General features: G+C 28.0%; 1 protein-coding gene across 1 annotated transcript in view; it reads left to right on the forward strand.

The window, feature by feature from the left end:
* Window positions 1–2916: 2916 nt before the first annotated feature.
* LOC111637286 (transcription elongation factor S-II-like) overlaps window positions 2917–17519 on the forward strand; it is a 48507-nt gene continuing 33904 nt past the window's right edge. The window contains exon 1 of the mRNA XM_023382759.1: window positions 2917–2961. Within this exon, the coding sequence (XP_023238527.1) occupies window positions 2932–2961 (30 nt within the window). The 5' untranslated portion in view covers window positions 2917–2931. The remainder of the gene's footprint in view (window positions 2962–17519) is intronic.

Genomic DNA, 17519 nt, shown 5'->3' on the forward strand with positions numbered 1-17519 from the left:
TGCTTCAATTTTGAGTGCCACTGTGGCTGTGTTGACATCTTTGAGCTTGAGGATCAGGAATACTGATCTTGAGTATCTGACGTCGAGGAGGGGTGAAGTCTATGAAGTGATGTTTCAGCACTTAGCGAAGACTTTTCGGCGGGAATCTCGGCAAGGGAAATTTTCCCTCTTGGAAAATGGTGAGACTGGTGTGGAAAGAACCTCGTTAGGCAATGGCTTACCTTCACGCTTTCGGTAAGGTTCGAGAATGCGCGTAAAACCTCCGAGGGGAAAATTGTTCGTTGGCCGGCAATACCAAGCCGCCTCCTGGGGCAGTTCAACCTCCAATTCCAGGGCAGCGTAGGACGCAACGGCGGAAAAGGAAAAAGTAGTAGTCACCCCGACTATGAAAGGGAAACAGCGACAATTATATCGTGGAGTTCGGGAGGGCTGACGAGAGACTTGGTGTCGGAATGTTGTTGTGGGGGTTCTAACCAAACTGCTGCCTTACGCTTTGTGCGAATATAGTAGTATCACAGGAATGACCTGGATGTCTGTCCTGAACTCAGAGAAAGCAATTGCTTGCCAACTGATAAACGGTTCGATAATCAGAAGGAACTCGTTCCTCGTCTCCAATCCTTCACGTGAAATCACAAATTCTAGTCGATGTATACAGCCGTATTGTCAATTTTAAATAAACATTTGTACGCCTATTTATTGATTGAGTTGCGGTTAGGTAGCAGCTACATGGCTACGTCGTCCCGCAATGTAAAATTAAAAAGTGCGCCACCATTCGGCGAAATAATCGATATATTTATTTAAGAAGTCGAATACAGAAATAATCGATATTGAGATATTAAAACTTGTTTTCAAATTAATACATTTTTATAAAAAATTGGATCTAACACGTTAATAATAATTATAAAAATTCATATATTTCCGATTAGAATAATAATAAAAGTAATAATAATTTTTTCAAATTTCGAAAAACAAACTCGAAAAAAAATTCCTTTAATGTTGATTCGTTACAATATTATTGGTACATAACATTCACGTGACGATTTGTTTTGATATAACACCAATAATGCGTTAGTTGTTTTAAAAATCGTAATTAATACGTCATTGGAGGGAACCAATGATATATTCGATACTATCGTAGTCTAAAGGCTTTTCTATCCCAATGTGCATTTCGCAGAAGTGACGGTTGGGAGGAAGAACCTCTAGTTTTTACTAGAAACGAATAGCAACGTGAACTTTTAGGGCGGAATTGCCCGTCTGATATTATTGCTTTTAAATCGTTGAAACTCGTGAAAGTATATCATTGAGTTTTATATTAGCTAAAACAATGGGTTGTGAGGAAGAAGTACTTAGAATAGCTAAAAAGTTGGAGAGAATGGTTGCTAATGGAGCACAGGTCAGAATCAAGATGGAGATTGAAAGATTGAATCTCTTCAGAAATTTTTCCATTTATCGAAAAATTTATTTTCTAATATGAATGTTATACGTATTGGAATATTTAAAACGAATCCAATCGAAAGAAAAATCAATTATTAATGTGCTATGAAATGATTTATTTCTCTTATAAGAGGAATGTGTATATATTTAGAGCCTTATCAAAGTTATTAAATGATATTAATAGAAGAAAATTGTATAAACAATTCTCTGAAAGCTCTATATATAAATATATGAAAAGCTTAATTACATTTGTAATGAAAGATTTCTTTACATTAAATTTATTATTTGAAAAATTGGTTTTTCTGATATTAAATTTAATTAATTACAATATAAACCACATAATGAATGAATTAAATATACAAAAAACACATTTATAATATTAATTTTAATGTATATAAAAGCATTATTCGATGCTTTAGTTTATCTTTTTTTTTTTTTTTTTTTTTTTTTTTTTTTTTTTTTTTTTTTTTTTTTTTTTTTTTTTTTTTTTTTTTTTTTTTTTTTTTTTTTTTTTTTTTTTTTTTTTTTTTTTTTTTTTTTTTTTTTTTTTTTTTTTTTTTTTTTTTTTTTTTTTTTTTTTTTTTTTTTTTTTTTTTTTTTTTTTTTTTTTTTTTTTTTTTTTTTTTTTTTTTTTTTTTTTTTTTTTTTTTTTTTTTTTTTTTTTTTTTTTTTTTTTTTTTTTTTTTTTTTTTTTTTTTTTTTTTTTTTTTTTTTTTTTTTTTTTTTTTTTTTTTTTTTTTTTTTTTTTTTTTTTTTTTTTTTTTTTTTTTTTTTTTTTTTTTTTTTTTTTTTTTTTTTTTTTTTTTTTTTTTTTTTTTTTTTTTTTTTTTTTTTTTTTTTTTTTTTTTTTTTTTTTTTTTTTTTTTTTTTTTTTTTTTTTTTTTTTTTTTTTTTTTTTTTTTTTTNTAAGTCGAATTTACTTGTCTCCGAATCTACTTACCACTAGGCTAAACCATAAATTACCAATTCCCGTTCTGTATTTTATTTATTAATGCATTTTTAATAATATATGGTTAATAAGGATCTATTTTAAGCTTACAAACAAATAATTTTAGTTTTTAATATAGTACAGAAAAAAGTAATTTAAATTTACAAATGCATGTACTGTAAATGCAGTATATACTTGTAAATGTATATATTATAATATGATTTTATGTGCTTTAAACATTTTTCTAGTGATATTATGACTTCAATATTTGTGGCAGACAGACGTAAAGTCGAATAAAATGACTTAAACTTGATTTTTTTTTTCCATATACTTTTTTGACAAACGACGTATAATCGGGAACGACGTAACTCGAAACAACGTAAGTCGAGATATACCTGTACACATTTATAGACCCTGCTTTGTGTTGAATCTGTTTTTTTAAGTTGCAAGTAGTAAGCAACATTAATATTTTAGTGCTTATCCATTTTGAATTTAAGCAATTAAGTATTGCATAAAAACTGAAAATATTTAAAATAACTACTGTATTGAATTTTAATGTTTATCTTGCTATGTTTTCTTATAGGCTACATTATATTACGGTATGTTTAAATATTATTTTTAAAAATCTTAGCAAACATATTTAGGAATAAATTTTATTCTACAGATAGCATTATTTCTTCAAACAATTATAATTTTTATTTCATTACTTAACGTTTTAACAAAATTAAAATTTACAATTTCGTAACATTGTTTACCCCAATCTCAAAATGTTAGTGTTTTTATAAACTGTTTTTATGTGATTGTAGGATTTTTGCAATAATATATGGTGCATATAAATATCTTAAGTTTGTAGAAAGATAAATCACATTCTACTATATATTTGTAGTGATTTTATGGATCTGTTATATTCAAAACTTAGTACAGAAGAAGTGAGTTTTTGTGTTAATGAATGGTATTTTCTGTTAACAAGATGCCAGCCAATATGGTAAGATTCAAGCTCTGAATGAAGGGTTTCACACCACTTCAGAATTGTTGACCCTTCACAAGGTATTCGTCTCCAAAGATCAATTTTGAACATGTATCAGTATATTGCCTATTCTACATGCTTTGCATGTAGTCATGTGCTTTGGTGTTCGCTATCACTTGTCCCTTGGCACTCGGGTGGAACGAGTTCCCACACCTCCCTAAAACTATATAACATCAAGTATTCCATGAACAGTCAAATGGGTCACTCGAAGCTGGCACAGTTACATGGACTAAATAGTTAAATGTAATAGTCTTGGAGCGATGCAGATGACAGTATTGCACATAGGATTAAAGTTACAACTGACATCCCATTAACAGAAAAGAACCTAATGAACTAATGCACATTAAATAATAGTATACATTAATATTTTTAGTTAATGAAATAAGTTACCAGTTTTTATTTTTATAAATAATTTAGTGATAATCACATATAATAATTTACCTAGTTCCTAGTTCATTATCTGCAATTAATTACATGATTGTATGACCGTGCATGCTTATTTTTGTGATGTATAAAGAAATTATGACCATGTCAATTATTTTATCCATTTGTTTGCAAACATCTTATTGAACCGATATCTTATGTAAATTTGCACTATTTTTGTTAAATTTTTCATAAGATGTATTATTATAAGATTTTGTAAGACATATTAAGTACATAATATTTTCTTACATACTTTTAATACTCTGAGCAATTTAAAATATTTATATATTTTGATTACTTGAGATCATTTTTATGGATTTGATATTAAATAACATATTTATTCTAATAAAAAGTGTGCTGCCTATAACTTTTTATCTTGTAGTTATGCTGTTTATTAGAGTGCACTTACTATTAGAGAAAAAATATTTCTGTTCTTTGAGAATTAGATGCAACTATTAATGGAATAAATCATGTATATTATATTTTATTATTATTTGAATAACAATGCAACACAACACACACACACACACACACATTAGTTTAATATATGGTAAAAGTGATAATTCTGAATAGAATTTGCTGTTTTTCACTTTATAACAAGCTTTACCTTCCTCCAATAGGCAGCATACCTGCTGTTAGAAGGTGCTGTCTATAACTTTTTTCATCTTGCAGATGCACTTTTCAATAGAGGGTGCTTAATACTGGAGGATACTGTTTATTAGAATAATCATGGTGTACTGTTTTCTCATTGGAATTGGATTGATAATCATATTTCCAACATATTGTAACGTTTCAATCAAGATTATTTCAATAAAAATGTTTATGCATGCCATGATTTTTAACAGGGGTAATGTTTTTAAAGAATTTTTAATGTTTACAGCTGGAACATAATAATTAAACTATAGTTTATTATATAGTCGGTAAGCAATAAAAAATTGTTAATATAATTTATGTATATGTATAGAAGCTTTTTAAATATAATATAAGTTTAGTGTTTCAATATTTTTGAATATAATTATTTTTGAAGAGTAAGAGTGATTTGAAAAATTATTGCATAAAATCAATAAAAATTTTTAATCAGTTTTTATGATGCTTGTATTTTATTACTATTATTTTTGACTTAGAAACATTAAATAATAATTTATTTGTATTTTTTTATCCTTAAATTGAAATCCTTTTTGGAATTTAGAATTAGATTAACATTGAATTTTGTTATTCGGCTGCAATTTGAAAAAAATTGTAGATGTGTAAATTCCTAGTGTTGTCCATGTGTTTGTTCATTTGTCTTTCCTTAATCTTGAGAATGATGTTAGATAAATGAAATTCAAGAGCAGATATGGAAAGCTTAGGGACAGGAGGTTCCAATTAACTATATATGAACTGCTAATGCAAACTGGAAGTCATGTTATTTTAATTAAAAAATTTCTCCTGAAAAAGCTAGAGATGACCATTGCTAACAGAAAAGTATGATGTTTACAGGGACAAGACACTACAGTACTAATTTGAGGTGGAGAGCATATATTTTAAATTAAATAAATTAAAAATATGATCAAAAAATTGCAGCTTGGTGGCATTGTGACAATGTCACAATAAATAATTACTGTATTTTATGTAGTGTCGCCTTAAACACTGCAAGAATCACTCTTAAAATTAACTGTTTCTGATTTATTAAAGTATACCTAAACACTGTTCTATTTTTGCAAACTGATGGATCCTCTATTGAATGGATCAATGCTGAAAGAATCAACAGTATCAAAAATCCATTATTTGGTAGATTTGTAGAGATTTGTGAAATCTTTATAAATAATGAATGTATTAATTTAAATAATGCAGGAACTTTATCCCACATATAGTAACTTTTATAAATAATTAACACTTTTATAATTTTACAGCATTTATTTTATTTTGTAAGCTGCTAATTTTAATCTTTTTAAAGGATCATCTTCAGTTTTTATCTTTGTTGTAAATATTCCAATTATGTTAGGTAATTAGTGTTAATTTTTATTAAAGGTAAATATTTTTTTATGAAGTTGACATTTGATATTTTTTATTCTATTCTAATTTTTTATGTATTATTTGTTGCATTCTATGTGGAAGTTCTCATGTAACTTGAAGTTGTTCTGTCAAATAGATTCAAAACACTTATTTGAGTAAACAGTTATGCTAGATAAAGATTTTTTTTAGCAGGTAATTATAATTAATTTTGGTTTGAACTGGTTATTTTAACAGCTTCATACAAACTGTGAAAGTCAGTTAGTCTAATGATGCCCATTGGAAGAAAATGTTTTACTTTCTTGTAATTTTTTTCTTGCTGAGTACTGGTTATATGTGCAGTGTTTATATCTTTTAATTTTGAAATCATGAAATGTATTTTTTTTTTTTCAAATGAATATCAAAAAATTGGAAAAAAAAATGTGATTTGTAACATAAAAACTGCATTTTTTTCTGCATATGGTTGTTGGAATGTCTAGGAAGTAAATAATATTTTTATTATAGAAAAGGATGAATTTATTTTTCTCTAAGAATATAACAAGTCTTTCACAGCATTAACTCCTCATTAGTTAATAACTGTTAGATATTTCCTTCTATCATTGTCAAATTTTTATAATTTTTGTGGGTGTTCAAGTTAAATGCTCAGTTTGAATTCAATGGTCTACTGTGTATTGATTGAGAATAGTAAACCTTAAATATGTTATTGAATATTTGCAAATAACATTTTAAACACTGTTACTATTTAAAAATTTCTAATGTTACTTAATATCATCCTTATAGGCATTTTGGATTAGTAAATAATAATAATTTTAAGACTTGTTACTCTTTCTTCAAAAGCTTTATTAAAATTTAACTTTTTGTAAGATTTAAACAATTTCGAAGATGATTTTTACTAAAATTAGACAAGACAAAAGCAAGATAGAAATACATGTCAATAAGTTTTGAGTCATTAATTAATAAAATGTCTGATCCTAATTAATCTACATGTACACAAATTCTCCAAAGAAAAAGCAGTACACAAACCTCTAGTTATTTGGAAAATGTGCTGTAGAAATTGCATGCACACTAAACTTGGCCAGTACAATACAGACTATTCTATGTCCAGCCTTATCATAACAATCATGGAAATGAAGCCAACAACTTTGTGGGTACTGGAGCCCCAAAGCACCTATGGAGTTGGTACAATCTGGGAGGAATCTTGATAATCTTTTCTTGTTTTCAAGGAAATAAAATGGAAACTTTATTTAGTTTATTTTCAATATAACATTTATATATATTTTAACTTTGTCCTGTGGACACTAAGAGATATTTTCTCAATCCTAGTAAGGCCAGGCCACAATAGGATTGAGAGACAGAGCCTGACATACATATCCAGAACAGATCATCCCTGAAAAAGTTCTTGTTTTTTGATCACCTGAATTTAATTTTGGGTTTTCCAGAATGGTAGGATGATATCTTGACCATCTTGGTTATCTGGCTGACTATGGAAAGTGGTGTTGTCTATTATGGTAGTGATGAATGTCTGTTACATTGAGGGCCTACTAATATGTGTAGTTCTAATGTCATGGAAAATGATGCAAATAAATGCATAAATTAAAACAGTCTGAATTTTTAGTATAAACTTGAAAAAAAAAATAATAAATAAAGTATAATATCTGTATTGAGATGTTTACTCAAGAACATGATATGATCTTAATGTGGTAGAAAAGTACAGAAAAATACCTAAATCTTAATCTGCTAAAATGCTGGAAGTATAGTAATACTTCTAAAAACTTTTAAGGACTAAAAATTTCATTAGCATGAAATGTTTCAAACTCTTAAAGTTTTTCTAATTTGAAGATTTAGACCTGGAACACTAGCAGTTTAATTGTTAGTGTTCCAGGAACTCCAAAATACACAAATAATTAATAATCAAATGATAATTCCAGATCCATCAGGCCATGACTTGGCTAATTAATATGTAGATATTTAGTAATTTGCAGGGCTGTGGAGTCACGTAAAAATCTACCGACTCCGACCAGGGGCGGACTTATTATCGAAAGAGACCCAGAAATTCTGATGTCATCACGTGACCTCAGAATAAAAGGTTCAATAAATAGAGTTCTAATAAAGATAGAGCGTAGAAACTTTTTATTCCAAAGCTAAAAGACTTCTCTAAATAATATATAAATTTGTATTCGATAATTTTTACTTTTCCGGCTGTTATATTTAACAGAGGAAACATGTAGCGCTTGGTCAAAAAATGACCCCTTTCAAATTTTTACATTTTTGGATTCAGGACACCTTGAAATTTCAAGATATGCAAAGGATTCGAGGTTTTTTTCTATATGTGTGGATGTTAGACTGTGTGTGGGGGTATGATTTTGTTCACTCTGTTTGAATCCTAACAATTTCTGTGGTCAGAGTGGCCAGAATCGGAGTCAGATGGTTTAACACAGGAGTTAGTTATTCAACGTCAAAGTGGTTGAACTAAATCATGTCCCGTATACATTCTAACATCTTAGGCAAGGACATCTTAACTGGTTTTACTGTACTATTATAAAATGGCAAAAAAAGCTTGCTTTGAGGGTAGAGACGAGTTTTATTTTATTTTTTTAAATTTTGAACGCTAATAATGAGTAAAATATTCATTAAGAGATATGACACATGACCACTTTTATGTCTTCACCCTGTCGACCTTTAATTAAGAACCAAAATTTAATAGTATTAATGCCCCTTTATATGCAAATTACAGTGCCACATTTCATTTTTTAAACTTTACCTATTTTGAGATATTGTTTAATATCTCAGAACAGAAAATAAAGAAGTTTAACAAATTAGATGCCAACACACACGCATGCGCAAATTTTTCCCCTTTATTGACTTTTTTGAGGGGTTCTGGAGGTCTCCAAACGTGTAGATTTGCAAAAAAAAAAAAAAAACTTGGAGGGTCAAATTTGACTTGATTTCAATACTTTTCCGTTTTATATACATAACAAGTTGGTAAGTAAAAAGGAGTTGGAGTTGGCGGGTTTTTTGACGACTCCGGCTAAAACACCAAAACTCCATGACTCCGACTCCAACTCCACAGCCCTGGTAATTTGCATTAATAATTTATTTAATAATAATTAAATTTGATTTAAAATTTATTGTAATTATTACTATTAGCACAAGAAGCAGTCTGTCTCCCTTTAGAGCAGTGGTTCTCAACCTTTTTTGTTGATGTACCCCATTAGCCCATTAGTTGTTTCTCAAGTACCCTTTATATTTTTGTATGTAAATTTTATAATTACTGCATTAGATGTATACAGCCCTTATAACTGAGCGTCATAAAAAAAACTCTAACTAACTATAACTAAAAGTGGATTACTTATTTTACATAAATAAATGTATGTATCTGATTAAATTTATTATTAATTGATAAGTATATTATATAAAATCACAGAAGTCATTTCAATACATGCATAAATTACATTTCCTAAAAATAAATAATTATAATTAAAGAAAATTTAAATTATTCTACAATAATTTCTAACAAAGTTTAATGGGATATTTGTTGTGATAAATCTTCAGCAATTTTTTCAAAATTTGGTTCCCATGTTGTTAAATAGAGATTATAACTGTGCACTGACCTTGAAAGTAATGGCTGCGAATTTATAACGTGCAGAACAGTACATGAATCTCTCAATTTTTGTAACAAACGTAATGTATAAATTTGCTAAATATCAAATAATATGCGTATGCAGTGACACGCATTGCATGGTGGGGATACAATCCAGGCCTCGTTATTCCTAATACCAGTAGTCCAGTAAAAACACAAAAAGCCCCAATCTTATTGAGAAGTAATTAATGCTCGGTTAAACCATAATTTTCCTAGACTACAGGTTTACTTGTCACTAATGGCACAAATAGACAGGCAAATCAAGTGGATAAACAAGTTGTTTAGACTGTTAAAAGGGAAATTGGTGTTCACACTGGGATATTTTAAAGCAAGTTTTTGTTGTTTCTTGTTTCTTGTGTTAATAATTTACAGCAAATTGATTAACATACGCCATTTTGTAATGAAAGTTAGATGTACCCCTTCGATTTACTCTAATACCCCTAGGGGTACAGTACATGTACCCCTGGTTGAGAACCACTGCTTTAGAGCTAAGTTTGTTGTTTATTAATAGATTAAAATATAGTCTGAATAATACAGCATTTGAGGAGTTAATTTATTTCAGATGTGATTATAATTGTAAAATAATTGGTAATAATGATAAACTTTTAAAATAAACTTGGAAAAAATTAAATAGAAAATAATTGTAATATCATTAATATCTGTTATATGGCACTAGTTGGAAGTGTTGATCATTAGGCTCTTGAAATTTATTTTATTACTGTTTTCTAATGTTATTTAATAATTATTTAAATTTTAAAAGAGTGTTGTTTAATTAATATAAAATTGATTGTACAATAACAACAACTCATAACCCAATTTAATTGAATCCAAATGATCTGCTGAATTGTTAGGCTATTTTTAGGCAAAGTTAATAATAAGTTACTAATTAATTTGATTATATGTAGGTGATTATTATTAACTTAGCCTAAAAATAGCTTGATAATTTGGCTGATTATTTGGATTTAATGGATTGTACTGTACATTATAGAGTTTAAAATATGATCCAAAATAAAGCAAAACGTTAATTACATCAAATTTAGTTTTGATTTTATTTGCAAAATGATGAGAATTAATACTGTTTTCTATAAACAAGGAGAAACATTCCACTGTCAAGCTATAATTTTAAACATAAATAATTATCTTAATCATCAAAATGCACTTATAGCAATAAAAAAAAAAAACAATCAGTTAACATAAAGTAAACTTGATGGTCAGTTTCTGAAACGATTAAATTATGTACAGCGGGAGGAAGAAATTTATCAGCTTTCAAGTTCAAGTACAGATGAATGGTAGCATATGAATGTCTTGTGCATAAAGATTTTCATGTTTACTAAACGATGCACTTGATGATGTTAGACGAAGGAAAAGTCATTTGATGAGTTCATAATTATGAGTTAAAATCAGCAGATAATCTGTATCTTCAAACTGACTTATAAATACATATACTCTGCAGGTTGTTCACATGAAACTGTGATATTTAAAAATTTGCATAATTTTTATATTTAATCAGAAATAAGACTGAAATGATTTTATAAATTATTTTTAATAGACTATTGATTATATAATCAATATGATGAAAGATTTGCTATAACAACATAATTTATATATTAAAAAATAGATGACNTCGAATTCTGTATCTAGTAAGATGATTATTATGAGTAACAATTCGAATATACTAGTGAGACTAGAGTAAGATAATTACTAGTAAGACCCAACTTAATATATATCTTTTAAGCATTTAAAAAATGTAATTACTTTATAAGAATTTTTTTGATAAACAGAAAAATATGTATAGATAGATCTATACGAGGAGTGGTGAAGATATAAATTATATCATATCACATAACAGATATATACCGAAATGGAGTTGGACACTAAAATTTGCAAAATATATATAAGTTAAAGTATAGTAAAGATATATTGAAATAGTTTAGAGATCTCAGAACAATTTATGATATTTTAGACTCGAACGTTTGTAAGAATTTTAAAAAAGTATATATATATATGCTAGAAGTATCGACTTTATCTAACACGCTACTTCAATAAAGTTAATTTTGGAAATTTAAAAAGAAAAAATTTAAAAAGAAATCTTTAAAATTATAATAAAACGTTCGATATATTATCAAAGAAATCAAAGAAAAAATTTTATAAAATAATTATAGTGATATTTCTCTGTTGGGCGAAAGTCTTGATCATCAAGAAGATTTTTCTTCTTCTTCTTCTTCTTCTTTCTTAGCTAAAAGGGAAGTTAGTTTTTTACATATTCTTTTTATTTTCTTAATGCAAAGAAAAAAATATTAAGTACTTCGCTTCCTTTCAATGAGTTTCATTCATTCTGTGTTTGTGTGCGAGAGAGATTTTTAAATCCATTAAAAGTTGAGTGACTAGCAATAGAAAAATTGTTATTTTGTATCATAAAAAAACATTTTTGATATTTTAGGTGATGATGATACGTTTATCAAAATTGCTAGATAAAATTGAAATATTTTTAGATAACTTTTTTTTTGTATTCCTGCTTAAATTTTATTTCATTAACAAGAAAATTAAGCTCGATCAATTTTCTATAAAATTCTTTTGTTAGTGGTGAAATGCGATAGGCTAATTTGAGAGGCTTTCTTCTTTGTTTTATAATGAAAATTGATACATTAAATAACATAGTTTGTAGAGATGCTGCCAATGAATGTAAATCATGTTAATAAAATGCCTGGAGAGTGACTCGTGATTTTTTTTTTGTATATTCAACAGTGTTTTGTTTTACTAAAAAGGATTAGTATAAAAAACAATTAAAATTTAAATGTATGCAATAAGTGAAAGTTAAGAATTGTGATTTTTGGCATGATGTATGATACTTTGTTTGGACTTAAGATGAGTTGGAAACTCTAAATATGTCAGAGACCATATCAAGCAGACTTCCAGAATATTTCAAGGTCATGAAAATGATTATTGTTGAATTTTGCTACTTTCAAATGTTCTGCTGATTATCAAAATTTTTAATATTAATTTTTATGAAATATAAAAATATTTTCACTTGTTTTTCAAGATAATCATAAATTTTAGATTTATTACTAATAGTTTTAAAACATATAGTAATAAAACTAAAATAAAATTTAAAATCTTATATCTTATACAAAACAATTCTAAATATTTTTAAATTTAAATAGTCTAAAATATTGTAATTTAAATACATTTGATCAAATTTACAAAAGCAATTATTGTAGGAAATTTTAGCAATGAAATTTTGTAATTTCAGAATTCATATATTAATAGAGTTTTTATATAAAAATAATAATTCTAGACAAAAAATATAAATAAAAATATACATAATTTGAAGATAAACAAAGATGAGGACATTGAAGAAGATATAGGAAGATAATTTTCTTACTCTCTTCTCTTAATATCACAAACATAGTTAAACATAAGTGGAGCTGACATTTATATCCCTATGTATTATTGGTTTTTAATTGTTTGATACTACAGAATTTGTTTTCAGAGAGATTTTACAGCAATTTTTGCTCAGTAAGGAGAAAACAGATACTAAAAATAAGTCAACTTTGCTTGTGTTCAATTTATCTTTGTGGATTTTTTATTACTTTTATGTTTGTCTTCAAATCAAGTATATTTTTAATAGGAAAACTTTAGGAACTATATATATTTCTTAAAAATTGTTCAAACATTTTAAGAAAACACAAAATTCAAAATTATATAATGAATCTGGCATAATTATAATTAAATGAGCTTCATAAATGGCTATGCAATTATCTGAAAGCTCATGGTTTAATATAGATTATTATTCTGATGAATTTTAACAGATAGCTGATATCATGACAAAAATTATTAGTTCGACAATTTATCTAATCACATTGTAAGAAATTATAAATAAACAAGGAAGATGAGATTAACAGAAGAGAAAGGAAAAACAACAGTTGTGTTGGTAAAAAATTACACTAAATAATTGAAAAATGATAGATTTAAATATCAGTTTAAGCAGCAGATAAAGTAAAAAAATAAACTATATAAGGTAATAGTACATAATTGAATAGAAAGGAAAATTCATGTTACTAGTTAGAAGAAAATTACTCAAAAATTGTCATATCTTTAGAATTTTTGGAATTGTTTTCTGATGATTATATAAGTTTTTTTTTTAGATTTTCAGGAGGCAAAAAATACAAGGTAAAAGCAATATAGGAAAAGTAAAAAAATAATAATTTTTTAATCTAACATAAAATAAATGCTTAGGTGAATTTATAATAATATCTGTTTAAATGAGCTTATAGTAAGCAAAAAGAGAGGGCAAATTACTAGATTATCTGAGAAATCAGGAATAAAAAATAAATTTTAATCAGAATAATAGTTTTAAAGCAAAGATTAAAAATTATTATTGAATATTTAAAAAAAATAATCCTTAATTATATCACTCCAGCTAATTTCTTGCTATTAATTTCATTTATAAATTTTGAAGGCACATGGAAAAATATCTGTAGAAAGAAATACAAAAAAACAAAGATGAAATGAAGAATGTACTAGAAAGATGTTGCCTTTTTATTTGATTCAATGACAAAGTAATATCAAACTGTAATAAATTAAAATGTATATGAAACAAAGTACTACATCTGTCAGCTATACATTTTATATTTCTCATAAGAATAAACATTTTTTTATTTTTCTATCATTACTATTGAAATAACTTACAGATGTTGGTATATTTATTTGTTTTATTTTAGTCATTTTTGGATTTGTTTTTGTGTAATGTGTAATGCACTTAAAAAATTAAACTATATACCCATAAGTTTAATTTTAATGTACAGTATTATATATATATATACTAGCTGCAAGGACCCGCTTCGCTGGGTTTTTATTTGTATGTAATATAGTTTTCTTTATATATAAAAGACTGTTTTTCTAAGTAATCTAGAATCTAGCTGCAAGGACTCGCTTCGCTGGGCAAAAAGTAACGATAATGAAGATTAAGATAATTACATTATAGCCAATCTTACCCGTTTTCACAGAATGCAAGAATTAGGTCCCCCGTTTCCAGACTAATTAGAGAATTTTTACGTTTAGTCAAACGAACTATTTTCAACGTTTCTGGAACGTTTACAATCGTTCTATAATCGAACCAATATTCGAATTTTATGTTCGAATTTAATTCGAACAAATTCGAACAAATTTGAACATTGTTCGAATTAAATTCGAACAAATTCGAACAAAACATTCGAAATAGAAAGCCACTTTCAACCACTTTCAGCCTCATATCTCCCGCACCCTTATAGCTATCGAGACGCAACCACCCCTGTGCACGAATGGAGACTTGGGGCTACCACCACATACAAACACCATTCAAGTGCGATGTGTAGATTTGGCAGAAAAGTGAAATATAGGGACATACATTTCCATATATATATATATATATATATAGATAGATAGATATATATTTGAAACAAGCATCTTCTGTGTTAGACAAATTATTCAGGTCTCTAGTTTTCGTAATATGCTCTATCATAATAAAGTATATTACAAAAACTACAGACTTGAATAATTTGTCTCAGTTTTATCTTTATCTAATAATTAATTAGATAAAGATAAAACTAATGAATTGCATTAGTTAAATTACATAACGGAAACTTTGATCCTACAGAATGCCATTCTCAGGGGGAAAGAGACAAGATCACTTTACATCACAAGAGATCACATATACAATTTGGTTCATCACTTGTAATTATATGCTGACATCATATGAAATTTTAAGTCTCAACACTTCCCCTCAAAGTCAGTACAGATTTCTAAGTTTTTAACACATGCTTCACGACTCCCTTTGGATAGACTTTAAGATAGGATGTTTGCAAGCATGTTCTGTGAAGGTTTATACATCATATTTATTGTGTTTATGTTGTGCATATACCTATGAAATGCCACTGAAAGTCAATATTTTTATTTTTAGAATGAAACATAGAGTTTTTATTAGGTATTGTGCACTTTATCTTCAATGGTTTGACAGTCCAAGTCTTTCTTTACTACCTTTGATTGAACAAAGTGATATTCTTTCATTGGTAGGCCAGGGAGTTCTGTTTGCAGCTTTTTTGGTCTTTCCCTTCTTCTTTGAATTGTTTGAATACAGTCGACCCCCTATAACACTGTTGATTATTCCGTTTTATATGAATTCTATGTTGTACGAGTCACTTAGATTTTACAAATATCTGAGCTGTTCACAGCCCGGCACATGTATTTGTAAAATCTAAGTGACTCGCACAACATGGAATTCATATAAAACGGAATAATCAACAGTGTTATAGGGGGTCGACTGTATTGGCGACATTTTCTTGATCATTGTCATCATCCAAATTTAGTTCTAAGATATTCTCAGTATCACTTGAGACTAGATCTCAGGTGAGTCATTGTCTTCATCCTGAACATCCTGTCTCATACAGTTTTCTTCCCACATTTCTCTTTTCTTCTAGTTCTAGTTGAGATATCATAACAACTTATCATTATTTTTTGGAGAATTTGTCGTAAGACCTAGTTCAATAAAACAAACATCTCTACTTTTGATAACTTGGTTTGTACCTCATTTTCAAAGATGGTATTCTTCATTATCATATCCTATTAAAATATATTCATTACTTTTTGGTATGAATTTACTTTTTCCAGGTTTATTGTTTACAGCGAAAGCTTGCTTCCTATCACACAAAGATGGGATATAGTAGATTTTCTTAAGGTAAAAATTTTTTCCATGTCTTGTCCATGTTTTTACTAGGACACCTATTTTTGATATATGCAGCAGCAATTATTATCTCAGCTCATAATGATTCTGATAATTCTGAATTTATCAACATGCATTTTGACAAGAGTTCCATTAGCACATTCAGCTATGCCATTCTGTTGAAATGAGTATTCAACAGAGCTGATGTTTTATTCCCTCATATTGAAGAAATTTCGTGAATTCCTTGCTTAAATATTCTTGACTGTTGTCACTTCTAATCATTTTTATTTTTTGTCCAGTTTACTTCTCTGAAGTTGATTTCTATCTTTTAAATGCATCAAATACTTTACTTCTGTTCTTCAGTGTGTAGACAGAAATTTTTCTGGATTTATCATCTATAAATATGACAATATATATTTTAAAAAATTGCCAGGACAAATTTACTTTAATAGAAAAAATTATATTTCTTGAGACTATATGAGGGCTGTTCAGAAAGTTCGTGGCCTCAAATAGAACAACAAACAAAATAATGTTAAAACTATTTTTATTTTTCAATGTAGTCTCCTTTGTTAGCAATGCACTTATTCCAGCGATGTTCTACCTTTTTTATGCCATCACAATAGGTCGATTTGTCAAGGTATGCAAAATACTCGTTCACTTCAGATATGACTTTGTCATTTGAGTGGAATCTCTTTCCAACCAAAAATTTTTTTAGGTTTGGAAAAAGGTGGAAGTCTCTGGGGGTCAAATCAGGTGAGTACAGTGGACGTGGAACTAATTGGAAGCAAAGTTCATTTATCTTTTGTTCAGTGATTCTGGCGGAATGTGCAGGTGTATTACCATGGTGAAACAGAACCTTTTTCTTCTTCAAGTGTGGCCTCTTTTTTTTCGATTTCTTTCTTCAGTTTTTCCAAAAGTTCACAGTAACAGACAGCATTGATGGTCTTTCCTCTTTCTAGGTAGTCAATAAGGATGATGTCTTCAGCAACCCAAAAAACCGAGGCCATCACTTTCCCTTCTGATGGAACTGTCTTTGCTTTCTTTGGTGGTGGCGAACTGTGGTGTTTCCATTGCTTCGACTATTCTTTTGTTTCAGGAGTGTAGTAATGGATCCACGTTTTGTCAGTAGTCACAAACCGACGCAAGAAATCCTATGGGTTTTTCTGGTAGAAGTCCAAACACTCCTTTGACATCAAAGTGCGATCAGGTTTTTGCTCGGGGTCAGTAGATGTGGCACCCACCTTGCTGAGACCTTTGTCATACTCAAATTTTTAGTTAGGATGTGATACACTCAGTTGACAGAGATGCCTGTTGTCTCAGCTATCTCACGCGTTTTCAAACGGCAATCTGCTAACAACAAATCGTGAACTTTGTCGAT

This window comes from Centruroides sculpturatus, unplaced genomic scaffold (genome assembly GCF_000671375.1).
Source record: "Centruroides sculpturatus isolate CEXI.00-Female unplaced genomic scaffold, Cexi_2.0 scaffold1084, whole genome shotgun sequence".
NCBI classification, from domain to species: domain Eukaryota; kingdom Metazoa; phylum Arthropoda; class Arachnida; order Scorpiones; family Buthidae; genus Centruroides; species Centruroides sculpturatus.